Genomic DNA, 13416 nt, shown 5'->3' on the forward strand with positions numbered 1-13416 from the left:
AACACACACAGAGTGTGATTACCCTCTCATGAGGGTGTGGTGTATGTGTTGTTGTAGTCAAATTCCATAATTAATACCTTTCGTCACTGTTAAAATACTTTATTTAAAACACAATCTTACACTGTAATTATGTAGATCTGTGTGAGTGTGTGTGCATGTCTGTGTGTATCCATTTACACTCCCCTCCATATGCCTTTGGACAGTGAAGCTAAACATTTTTATTTGGTCCTATACTCCAACATTCTGGATTTGAGATACAATGTTTCATATGAAGCAACAGCACAGAATGTCACATTTGTTTTGAGGGTATTTTCATACATTTGTTTAACAGTTTTTAAATGAAAGCACTTTATATATCTAGTACCCACATTTGAAGATGTCATAAGTATTTTGTCATAAGTATAGTGTATATATATAGTAGTCAAAAGTTTAGTATTTGGTCCCATATTCCTTGCACACAATGACTACATCAAGCTTTTGCCTTTTACAAACTTGTTGGATGATGAAGAAAATTACTCCAGTCATTATTCACCCTTCACTTTCTAATGGACAAAACACAAACAAAATAAGCTGCAGACGCATTCAACGAGTCACAAGATTGATGTAGCCATTGCTTGCTAGGAATATGGGACTCCTTTAATACACTGTAAGTGAACTTTGAACAAATACTTATGACATCTTCAAATTGGGGGACAAGATATATAAAGTGCTTTCATTTCTAAACCGGAGAACAGATATGTATGAAAACACACTCAAACAAAATATGACAATCTGTACTGTCGCCTCAAATGAAACACTTGATCTCAAATCCAAAATGCAGGAGTATAGAGCCAAACGTAAAATGCTTAGCTTCACTCTCCAAACACATATCGAGGGGAGTGTATGTGGCGTAGCACTCAGTGAAAGAACATGTGTGTCGCAAGAGGGCTTGTTTTGACACGAGCTGCGTTTACATAGACAGTCCAATTCTGATATTTGTCTTCTGAACAATCTCATCAGATCCTTTTTCAAAGCAGATCTGATCGGTCAAAAGACCAATTAGAGGCAAAAATAAATATCAGAATTGGGCTGCCTTTGTAAATGCAGCCACATTCACCAACACAAATCTGCGTGGCGCGACGTGGCTTTGATCAGGTTCGAGTACTCTGATGAGAGACACATGCAAACACAGACATGCCCCCGCACACACTCTCTCTACGGATCTCTCTCCCGACAAGGATCGTTCGTTTTTTTCAAAACCCAGATCCCGGATCATTCTGAAGTGGGAACCGTACCTCCAATGAATATGGAATATGTTCCTATACTGTAGAGATGGAACACTCCGCAGAGAATCATCAAGGGATTCTGATATGTCAAAGAGCGCCTAAATTAACATATTCAGCATGGGGAACCTGAGGATATCAAACCCACAACCCTGGAATTGCATGTGAACCACTTTTAAAAAAAAAAAACTCTGTACCACTTTTTTCTGTACATTTATATTGCAAATTTGAGACCACCCTTTTAAAGATGATTAACCACATACAAGTGCAGGAGCAATTTTGAAAACTGGGAAGAGACACTGTCTAAACGACCTATTACAGAACATCCACTGTAATAGACTAAGCACAGGGTCCATGTGCACAAAGCATCTCAAGAATAGACAATTGGTCCTTTTTCTCATTTTGTCTGTCATAGTTGAAGTGTACCTATGATGAAAATTACAGGCCTCTCATCTTTTTAAGTGGGAGAACTTGCACAATTGGTGGCTGACTAAATACTTTTTTGCCCCACTGTACAACATCATCGGCAAGTGACTTGATGCCTACTGTGCCAAAGCCATTTAGAGTTGTAAAATGGGAGTGACGAGTGTGTTGATATAATGGAAACGTTGTCAAAATTCTGCTTTTAACAACCATCAGAATTGTCAAATAAAAAATAAAAAAGTATGCATGCCATCATATTAGACAGTAATTAAGAATAGGCAAAGTGATCATGTCAGACGAAAATGACAGCATATCAAACATTTTACCATTGCAATATTTGATGTCCAGTCACATTCACTGTGGCTGTCTAAAGGGTGATACAGAGTTCACAGCTGGCGATGCCTCATCGCGATTGGTTATTCCCCACCCTTTGCAACAATGTCAATTAGAAACATCATTATCTTTCCTTCGCAGTACCTCAAAAGTGTGGTGATTACCAGCGGAGATGGCTCAGAGTTGGTCTGAGAAGTGTCTTAACATTATCCTAAAACCTACTCCGAGCTGGGAGGTTCGTTGTCTTCAAAGGGATTCCTAGGACCTTTTCTGAGATGCTTGTGGATACGGGCCCAGGTTTCTTCTGTTGTGTCTCACAGCCTCGCTTTGACCTGTATACAACAGAGCCTAAACACAGCAGCCGAGATTGAAATGGAACTACGGGGGCGGTGTGTGTGTGTGTGTGTGTGTGTGTGTGTGTGTGTGTGTGTGTGTGTGTGTGTGTGTGTGTGTGTGTGTGTGTGTGTGTGTGTGTGTGTGTGTGTGTGCAGACGGAGAAAGAGAGAGAGGGGAAAGGAGGGCAGGACTGTCCTCTGGAGAGAGCCAACCAAAGGCAATCTTTGTGAATCCTTTGCTGGTGTCAATACATTTATTTACAGACTTAAAGGATTTCAGGGCCAGATGGTGTGTGTGTGTGTGTGTGTGTGTGTGTGTGTGTGTGTGTGTGTGTGTGTGTGTGTGTGTGTGTGTGTGTGTGTGTGTGTGTGTGTGTGTGTGTGTGTGTGTGTGTGTGTGTGTGTGTGTGTGTGTGTGTGTGTGTGTGTGTGTCCACGCCACAAATGGTATGTATGTGCCTAAGCGCCTGTATACTTGCTTGTGTTTGTATTAGTAACATACTTGAATTTAGCTACTTTTTCTGATTAGCTTTGTACACACGGACAACTCTGTGGATTTGGGAGGCTGTGAGCTGGTTTAACCTTTCTCTGATCTGGCACTACCACTGCACTGCACCATTCCGCCTTACCTTTCTCATAGGCTGGCATGCTGTCCTTCAGCAGGCAGCTCAGCTGGTGGCCGTTGAGGTGCATGAAGCGTAGCTGGTCCCTGAGCGAGGCTTCTTCCACCACGGGCTGGATGAGTCGGCCCACGCTGTTCTGGGAGATGGGCAGGCCCAGACCAAGGGCCAGGGTTGGGGTCAGGTCCACCTGCTCTACTGTTGGCGGCTTCTCCATCCCCACTGGTTATAAGGAGCAAAGAGAGGAGGTGGATTGAGGGTATCTCAGGGCATAGAGTATCTCAGGACATAGAGACACATGCCTGCAAGGAGGCACACAGGCATAGACACAAAGTCTTGCATAAATGACCTTCTGGGGACACACAATTCAGTCCCATTCAAAATCATTTGAGAAGTTACAGGCCAGAACATTTGAATCCCTAATCAACCCCTACCATGCCATATTTAAAAAAAAATATTATTGATTTGGTTTGTGTAGCACAAATTCAAATAGAACAACAACATATATTTATATTTTATCAATGCTGTGTCCAGTCTTTCAGTTTGACAAAAGCTCAATCTTAAAACTGACAGTTGAGTTGACAGGCCAATCCAGAAGATGAATTCTGCGGTTCTGCTCACGTCTCAGAGGCCCTACAGTACAAGCTACTGCATGAGCCTGTCCATCAATTCCTCAGCCAGTCTCTCAGGACAATCTGATCCCCCTGAAATAAACCCATGTGGATGAGGAGTGATCTCGGAAATAGATGTGGCGGATGAGGAAACAATTATCACTTTCACATGGACGGCCACCGACACGTTCGTCACGGAGCGGAGAGACGTTAATGAGCTCCTCTTCACACCGTGTCAAGACGTCACCGCTTCTCACAGTGTGAGAGCTCAGCTGAGAGATGGCGGTGCCTGTGTGTACGTGAAATACGTCGTCGTCTCTCACAGCCAGAGCTCAGTTGTGTGAGAGAGAGTACGTGTGTGTAAATATATTTACAGTTGAAGGTCGGAAGTTTACGTTCACCTTGGCCAAATACATTTAAACTCAGTTATTCACAACTCCTGACATTTAATCCTAGTAAAAAATCCCCTGTCTTAGGTCAGTTAGCATCACCACTTTAAGAATGTGAAATGTCAGAATAATATTAGAGAGAATCATTTATTTCAGCTTTTATCTCTTTCAAACACATTCCCAGTGGGTCAGAAGTTTACATACACTCCGTTTGTATTTGGTAGCATTGCCTTTAAATTGTTTAACTTGGATCAAACGTTTCGGGTAGCTTTCCACAAGCTTCCCACAATAAGTTGGGTGAATTCTGGCCCATTCCTCCTGACAGAGCTGGTGTAACTGAGTCAGGTTTGTAGGCTTCTTTGCTCACACACACTTTTCAGTTCTGCCCACAAATTGTCAATGGGATTGAGGTCAGGGCTGTGATGGCCACTCCATTACCTTAACTTTGTTGTCCTTAAGCCATTTTGCCACAACTTTGGAATTATGCTTGGGGTCATTGTGCATTTGGAAGACCCATTTGCGACCAAGCTTTAACTTCCTGAATGATGTCTTCAGATGTTGCTTCAATATATCCACATAATTTTCGTTCCACATGATGCCATCTATTTTGTGAAGTGCACCAGTCCCTCCTGCAGTAAAGCACCACCACAAAATAATGCTGCCACCCCCGTGCTTCATGGTTGGGATGGTGTTCTTCGGCTTGCAAGCCTCCCCTTTTTCCTCCAAACATAACAATGGTTATTATGCCAAACAGTTTCTCCAGAGGACATTTCTCCAAAAAGTACGATCTTTGTCCTCATCCGCACTTGCAAACCGTAGTCTGGCATTTTTTTGCCGGTTTTGGAGCAGTGGCTTCTTCCTTGCTGAGCGGCCATTCAGGTTATGACGATATTGGACTAATTTTACTGTGGATATAGATACTTGTACCTGTTTCCTCCAGCATCTTCACAGGGGCCTTTGCTGTTGTTCTGGGATTGATTTGCACTTTTCACACCAAAGTACGTTCATCTCTAGGAGACAGAACTCGTCTCCTTCATGAGCGGGATGACGGCTGCGTGGTCCCATGGTGTTTATATTTGCGTACTATTTTTTGTACAGATGAACGTGGTACCTTCAAACATTTGGAAATTGCTCCAAAGGATGAACCAGACTTGTGGAGGTCTACAATTTTTATTCTGAAGTCTTGGCTGATTTTCCTTTGATTTTCCCATGATGTCAAGCAAAGAGGCACTGAGTTTGAAAGTAGGTCTTGAAATACATAATAATAAATAATAATAATAATAATAATAATAATAATAATAATAATAATAATAATAATAATAATATAATAATATATGCCATTTAGCAGACGCTTTTATCCAAAGCGACTTACAGTCATGTGTGCATACATCCACAGGTATACCTCCAATTGACTCAAATTATGTCAATTAGCCTATCAGAAGCTTCTAAAGCCATGATATCATTTTCTGGAATTTTCCATAAAGCCACAGTCAACTTAGTTTATTTAATCTTCTGACGCACTGGAATTATGATACAGTGAATGATAGGTGAAATAATCTGTCTGTAAACAATTGTTGGAAAAATGACTTGTGTCATGCACAAAGTAGATGTCCTAACCGACTTGCCAAAACTATAGTTTGTAAACAAGAAATTTGTGAAGTGGTTGAAAAGTGAGTTTTAATGACTCCAACCTAAGTGTATGTAAACTTCTAACTTCAACTGTAATTATCCAGGCGTGTATGCGTGTGTGGCTCAGGCACTCTGGAGTAGGCCCCTGCTTATCATAAGTGACATTAATCCTCACTCAGGAAAAAGGAAAAACGTGGCTATGTGAAAACAAATGTAAGTGCATATAAAAAGGGGTGGACCAGTGCTATGATATGGATTTGAACACTGGTGTGAATGTGCCTAGTTGTGCACTGACAGCAAGACAGCCTGAGACCGACAGGCTAAAGGATAACAGGGGGAGCCAACGAAAGTGCTTACCTTTCCTCTTGAAGGCAGGGCTGATGAGCACCAGGGGGGTGTTGACCTCATGCGCAGACGAGCCCCCGTGGCTGCCCGTCTCGGACATCCCGTGGTCGCCACACAGCACCAGCAGGTAGGGTAGTGCACCCACTGTCTCCTGAGGACGCATGGGACATAAGCAGAGCAAATATTGACATATGGCCATTTATCAGAAACTTTTAATCCACTGCAATTTACAGTTAGCATATATTCAGAATGCGGCCCGTGACATAAGACTGAGTCTGGGGAGGGGAAAAACTCTTCATCAGCCTCAATAGGCTATCCTTCACAGATAATGCCAGCCTAAATGTGCCAGCAGTAGTACTATTGTATCCCTTCGGCAGTTTGTAAGCATAATGGGTACATATATTCACATTGGAAAATAACAATTGTTCCGCCTGTGCAGTCAATTCAGGGCTACTTCAATATTCCAGCCACGGACATCTGATCTCTACTCAACTCCCTATGAGGGACTTGTCAGGTAGAAAGTGTGGGCTTCAACAGGTAATAGAAACGCACAGTCAGCGGAGAAACGGGGGGAGAGATATCTGTTTGAAATAGAGGCCTGCTGCTGGAAGTAGCAGCCTCGCCTCATGTCCTCCACTGGCTGGAGCGAAACAATGGAGTGTCTAAACAGCGCCTGAGGGGCTAGACTCTCTCTCTTCGGGGAATGGAAGGTGGTCAGCGGCATTTCATGCCAAACGAAACTCTCAGGCACTCTCTTCCAAACTCGCCTGCCTCCTTTAGCAGTGCGAGCTAACAGAAGCCTCGAGTCCCTACCAATTTAGCTGCTCGCCCTAACCAAGCCAGCTATTTTCAAATCAACGGCATCTTAACGCTAAGTGAGCGAGCTACACTCCAAAACTTCCTCCTCCTCATCAGCAGCCTGCATAGCCAGCTACTCTCATGAGTAGTTCATGCTACAAGTGTCATCTACTATAGACTATTTTGTCCATCTCCTGATAGATTATACTAACCCCCCAAAATAAGCTAACCCTCTCTGAGTGCTGAATCTGCACTGTACAGTATATGACTGAGGAGGCTGAGAGACGTGATCTGGCAACGTCACCTGTGGCCATTCCAAATATTTTTATGCTGTCATGTGACCATGAATATCAACCACTCGATGGTACGTGCTTTATTTTTCCCAAAGCCTCATTTTCAAAGTATTGGGTTGTGGGAAATTCCGACTGAGTCTTCAATAGAAAGTTCTTTCGGGTTTGTGGGAAACCCATGACAGTCTCCTCAGAACTCTTTTTTCCGGTTCCGGTTGGAGCGAGTGGTCGCATCTGCACTTCGCTCCCGCGGGTAGTATAACTTTTTCATTATATTTCATTATAGCACAACGGTTTGATTTGTCTAATCTTAGCAATTTCTTCTCAGCTAGCTACATAGCCGTCTTTGTATCAAAGATAATTGCGTAATTATCGTATTTCGCCGTCCTAACGTAGTCTTCACTAGCCAGCTAGCTAACGTCCACTGATTAGCTGCACTGGAGAAACTATTACACTCAACTGAACGACTTGATTAGTGTAGTGTTAGCTAGCTACATAGCTGTCTTTGCTGTCTTCGTATCATCGTATCCAAGATAATTGTGTTGTTTAGGTTTAGAGTGTGTAGTCTTAGAGTGATTATCTTAATTTACCGAGGTTAGCTAGCCAGCTATTTGTCGTCCTTAACGTAGGTGACTCTGCTAGCTAGCCAACAGCTAGCCAACGCTAGCCAACGTCTTCTGTATAGAACTCAACAACCCGGTCGCATTCACAGGTAGTATCACATTTTCACTTCATTTCATTACAGTACAACGGTTTGATTTGTTTGATCGTAGCTAGCTACATAGCTAGCTACATAGCCGTCTTTGTATCAAAGATAATTGTGTAGTCTAGAGCGATTTTCTAGGTTCGCTAGCCAGCTATTGTCATTCTTTTAACGCAACGTAACGTAAACAACACTGCTAGCTAGCCAGCTAGCCCCGAATAGCAACACTGCAGAAACTATTACACTCAACGGAACGACTTGATTAGTGTAGTGTCAACAACGCACCCACTGCCAGCTGGCCTACTTCAGCAGTACTGTATCATTTTAATCATTTTAGTCAATAAGATTCTTGCTACGTAGCTTAACTTTCTGAACATTCGAGACGTGTAGTCCACTTGTCATTCCAATCTCCTTTGCATTAGCGTAGCCTCTTCTGTAGCCTGTCAACTATGTGTCTGTTTATCCCTGTTCTCTCCTCTCTGCACAGACCATACAAACGCTCCACACCGCGTGGCCGCGGCCACCCTACTCTGGTGGTCCCAGCGCGCACGACCCACGTGGAGTTCCAGGTCTCCGGTAGCCTCTGGAACTACCAATCTGCGGTCAACAAGGCAGAGTTCATCTCAGCCTATGCCTCCCTCCAGTCCCTCGACTTCTTGGCACTGACGGAAACATGGATCACCACAGACAACACTGCTACTCCTACTGCTCTCTCTTCGTCCGCCCACGTGTTCTCGCACACCCCGAGAGCGTCTGGTCAGCGGGGTGGTGGCACCGGGATCCTCATCTCTCCCAAGTGGTCATTCTCTCTTTCTCCCCTTACCCATCTGTCTATCGCCTCCTTTGAATTCCATGCTGTCACAGTTACTAGCCCTTTCAAGCTTAACATCCTTATAATTTATCGCCCTCCAGGTTCCCTCGGAGAGTTCATCAATGAGCTTGATGCCTTGATAAGCTCCTTTCCTGAGGACGGCTCACCTCTCACAGTTCTGGGCGACTTTAACCTCCCCACGTCTACCTTTGACTCTTTCCTCTCTGCCTCCTTCTTTCCACTCCTCTCCTCTTTTGACCTCACCCTCTCACCTTCCCCCCCTACTCACAAGGCAGGCAATATGCTCGACCTCATCTTTACTAGATGCTGTTCTTCCACTAACCTCATTGCAACTCCCCTCCAAGTCTCCGACCACTGCCTTGTATCCTTTTCCCTCTCGCTCTCATCCAACACCTCCCACACTGCCCCTACTCGGATGGTATCGCGCCGTCCCAACCTTCGCTCTCTCTCCCCCGCTACTCTCTCCTCTTCCATCCTATCATCTCTTCCCTCCGCTCAAACCTTCTCCCACCTATCTCCTGATTCTGCCTCCTCAACCCTCCTCTCCTCCCTCTCTGCATCCCTTGACTCTCTATGTCCCCTATCCTCCAGGCCGGCTCGGTCCTCCCCTCCCGCTCCGTGGCTCGATGACTCATTGCGAGCTCACAGAACAGGGCTCCGGGCAGCCGAGCGGAAATGGAGGAAAACTCGCCTCCTGCGGACCTGGCATCCTTTCACTCCCTCCTCTCTACATTTTCCTCCTCTGTCTCTGCTGCTAAAGCCACTTTCTACCACGCTAAATTCCAAGCATCTGCCTCTAACCCTAGGAAGCTCTTTGCCACCTTCTCCTCCCTCCTGAATCCTCCTCCCCCTCCCCCCCCTCCTCCCTCTCTGCAGATGACTTCGTCAACCATTTTGAAAAGAAGGTCGACGACATCCGATCCTCTTTTGCTAAGTCAAACGACACCGCTGGTTCTGCTCACACTGCCCTACCCTGTGCTCTGACCTCTTTCTCCCCTCTCTCTCCAGATGAAATCTCGCGTCTTGTGACGGCCGGCCGCCCAACAACCTGCCCGCTTGACCCTATCCCCTCCTCTCTTCTCCAGACCATTTCCGGAGACCTTCTCCCTTACCTCACCTCGCTCATCAACTCATCCCTGACCGCTGGCTACGTCCTTTCCGTCTTCAAGAGAGCGAGAGTTGCACCCCTTCTGAAAAAACCTACACTCGATCCCTCCGATGTCAACAATTACAGACCAGTATCCCTTCTTTCTTTTCTCTCCAAAACTCTTGAACGTGCCGTCCTTGGCCAGCTCTCCCGCTATCTCTCTCTGAATGACCTTCTTGATCCAAATCAGTCAGGTTTCAAGACTAGTCATTCAACTGAGACTGCTCTCCTCTGTATCACGGAGGCGCTCCGCACCGCTAAAGCTAACTCTCTCTCCTCTGCTCTCATCCTTCTAGATCTATCGGCTGCCTTCGATACTGTGAACCATCAGATCCTCCTCTCCACCCTCTCAGAGTTGGGCATCTCCGGCGCGGCCCACGCTTGGATTGCGTCCTACCTGACAGGTCGCTCCTACCAGGTGGCGTGGCGAGAATCTGTCTCCTCACCACGCGCTCTCACCACTGGTGTCCCCCAGGGCTCTGTTCTTGGCCCTCTCCTATTCTCGCTATACACCAAGTCACTGGGCTCTGTCATAACCTCACATGGTCTCTCTTATCATTGCTATGCAGACGACACACAATTAATCTTCTCCTTTCCCCCTTCTGATGACCAGGTGGCGAATCGCATCTCTGCATGTCTGGCAGACATATCAGTGTGGATGACGGATCACCACCTCAAGCTGAACCTCGGCAAGACGGAGCTGCTCTTCCTCCCGGGGAAGGACTGCCCGTTCCATGATCTCGCCATCACGGTTGACAACTCCATTGTGTCCTCCTCCCAGAGCGCCAAGAACCTTGGCGTGATCCTGGACAACACCCTGTCTTTCTCAACCAACATCAAGGCGGTGGCCCGTTCCTGTAGGTTCATGCTCTACAACATCCGCAGAGTACGACCCTGCCTCACACAGGAAGCGGCGCAGGTCCTAATCCAGGCACTTGTCATCTCCCGTCTGGATTACTGCAACTCGCTGTTGGCTGGGCTCCCTGCCTGTGCCATTAAACCCCTTCAACTCATCCAGAACGCCGCAGCCCGTCTGGTGTTCAACCTTCCCAAGTTCTCTCACGTCACCCCGCTCCTCCGTTCTCTCCACTGGCTTCCAGTTGAAGCTCGCATCCGCTACAAGACCATGGTGCTTGCCTACGGAGCTGTGAGGGGAACGGCACCTCAGTACCTCCAGGCTCTGATCAGGCCCTACACCCAAACAAGGGCACTGCGTTCATCCACCTCTGGCCTGCTCGCCTCCCTACCACTGAGGAAGTACAGCTCCCGCTCAGCCCAGTCAAAACTGTTCGCTGCCCTGGCCCCCCAATGGTGGAACAAACTCCCTCACGACGCCAGGACAGCGGAGTCAATCACCACCTTCCGGAGACACCTGAAACCCCACCTCTTTAAGGAATACCTAGGATAGGATAAGTAATCCCTCTCACCCCCCCTTAAGTTTTAGATGCACTATTGTAAAGTGACTGTTCCACTGGATGTCATAAGGTGAATGCACCAATTTGTAAGTCGCTCTGGATAAGAGCGTCTGCTAAATGACTTAAATGTAAATGTAAATGTAACTCACCACGTAGCTAGTAAGGAAGCTAGTATCACTGCAGCAGTAAATCCAAGTAATTCAATAAGCCACGTTTCACCAAAATGATTAATTAATTAATTCAAGAAGCAATACTGAATCACAACAACAGTATTAACTGCAAATGCAAAGACAGTTGGGCCTTACGTAATAGTCATTTGCTCTGCACAGGAAAAAGGGATACAACTCCTATAGATGAAGTCTGTAGATGAAGAAAAGTGAAGTCGAGGACCTGAGTCGGGGACCTGCTCGCCACCACCACTCTGTGAGGGTTCCTGACTGCCAGGCAATTTGTATTTCTGATCAAACAACCCCAAGGCCCCCTCGAGCGGGTCGCTTGAGCACCAGCAGGAGAGCGTCAATCTGCCAGACGTCGGAAGTCGCAGTTGCAGTCTGGTGTAAGGTAAGGAGACAAAACGTTGAAAACTCTGTTGGGAATGAAGATCGATGAATCCGCGGGCGAAAAAAAAGAGTGGCCTTATCACCCTGGATTGGGTAATTCGTTCAGTTGAGTCTAAGGAGGTAGAGCAAAAGGAACAGGGGAAAGAGAAAAATGCTCCTTTCCCTCCCCTGCACTGAGGCAGCCATCGTGATTTACAATGTGGTACTGAAAGTGTGCTCATTTGTAGCCTACCAAATAAATATGTTGCCATGCCTTATTCCGATCGATTTATTGCCAAGTTTCTGGGAGTAATCGACAAAATTGTAAAATGTTTCAAAAAGCGGAATGAACAACATGACAAACTTAACTGCTTTTTTTCAACGAAAAATAAACTCATCCCATTATCAATGAGAGACAATTTTGTCTTCAACTTTTCACGCGCCAAGTTGTGTGGATGAAGGCGAGTGCAATTTGCAGCACCATTGCAGAGTTTAGATCATAATGTGAGAGATGTGATGTCCTAGGAGAATAGGGGCTGACCCCGAGGCAAATTGTAGCAAAGAATGAAAAAGGAAAAGGTAAAAGAATGAGGGATGGCCTTGTCCTGCATGTCAACCTCCTATTACCGAGGTCAGCACTCAACAGAGCTTTAGAAATGGGAAGAAAATCAATACTTTTCAAACCAAATGACAAAACGCTCTCTGAAGTCTGAGCGTCTTTGCGGAAACGGCGATTGCTCAGGAACCCATAGCGAATGCGCCAGATCAAGACCACTATTGAAGGCTGTAGACTTCATGCCTTTGAATGTCATAGTGACAGGGAATGTCATACCAAAATGGATAAATGCATGAAAGTTCTCTGGGTAGTCGTAAAAAAAAGAGGATGTTTTTCATGGATTGTTCTGTGGCTTGAAACAGACCACTCAAAGTGTTGACTCACATTTGAAGTTTGAAACCAGAATATTTCAACCTTTTAAAAATGCACAGTATCTGCAGAGGCATCCTTGGGGGGGTTTGCAAAGAAAATGTTTTACCTTCCCAAAAAACAATCATTGATCACATTTTTCAAACATGTACCTTGAGGTCCCCTTAGAGGCCTTAGGTTCTTTCCATGAATGATGTGAGACCCCTTTATCAGGCCAAGCCTTCTGTGACGACTCTCTACCTCAGAGGTTCAGCTTTGACTTTGTACACTCGAGTTCTCAAAATATTTCATTTCAAGTAGTCACGGCATAGTTTTATCTGTAGATAATAATAATAATGGAGAATGCCTTGCCTCAGTTGTCCAGGAATTGACCCGTACATAATTCTAAACACACCATGAATGTGTTGGGTCATGGATAAGACCAGAGTTACTGTGGGAAAAGTATTGGCCTGTGGGCGTTGGATAAGGGAACGCTCCGGCCCCTTTCAGATAAGATAGAAACGCCAATCACTTGAGGCTGAGAGTAAAGGTTCATTTGACTCTGTGCTTTAGGGACAGACTTATCTGACATTTCTCATTTGACCACAGTACACAGTCAGCTCCGATACGGCCACGTTTTCCTCTTCTCTGGAGGACTACCTCCGCTGCTCTGTCTGTACAAAGATCGACACCTAGCCTGCTGCCAGCCAGCGCAACCTCTGCATCTTTTTAAAACTTTTATTGAAGCACCTTTGAGACCGGGGTCTCTTTCACAAGAGAGCCCTGCATATACAATTTCATACAATTTCAATGTATAAAATAAAATATAAAACATAAAACA

General features: G+C 45.5%; 1 protein-coding gene across 1 annotated transcript in view; it reads right to left on the reverse strand.

The window, feature by feature from the left end:
* The window catches only part of LOC124011338 (GPI ethanolamine phosphate transferase 2-like), a 134254-nt gene that overhangs the window by 71603 nt on the left and 49235 nt on the right, over positions 1-13416 (reverse strand). The window contains exons 5-6 of the mRNA XM_046324617.1: positions 5960-6098; positions 2983-3195 (exon numbers count right to left, since the gene is read on the reverse strand). Coding sequence (XP_046180573.1) covers positions 2983-3195; positions 5960-6098 — 352 coding nt within the window. The remainder of the gene's footprint in view (positions 1-2982; positions 3196-5959; positions 6099-13416) is intronic.

This window comes from Oncorhynchus gorbuscha, linkage group LG23 (assembly GCF_021184085.1).
Source record: "Oncorhynchus gorbuscha isolate QuinsamMale2020 ecotype Even-year linkage group LG23, OgorEven_v1.0, whole genome shotgun sequence".
NCBI lineage: Eukaryota > Metazoa > Chordata > Actinopteri > Salmoniformes > Salmonidae > Oncorhynchus > Oncorhynchus gorbuscha.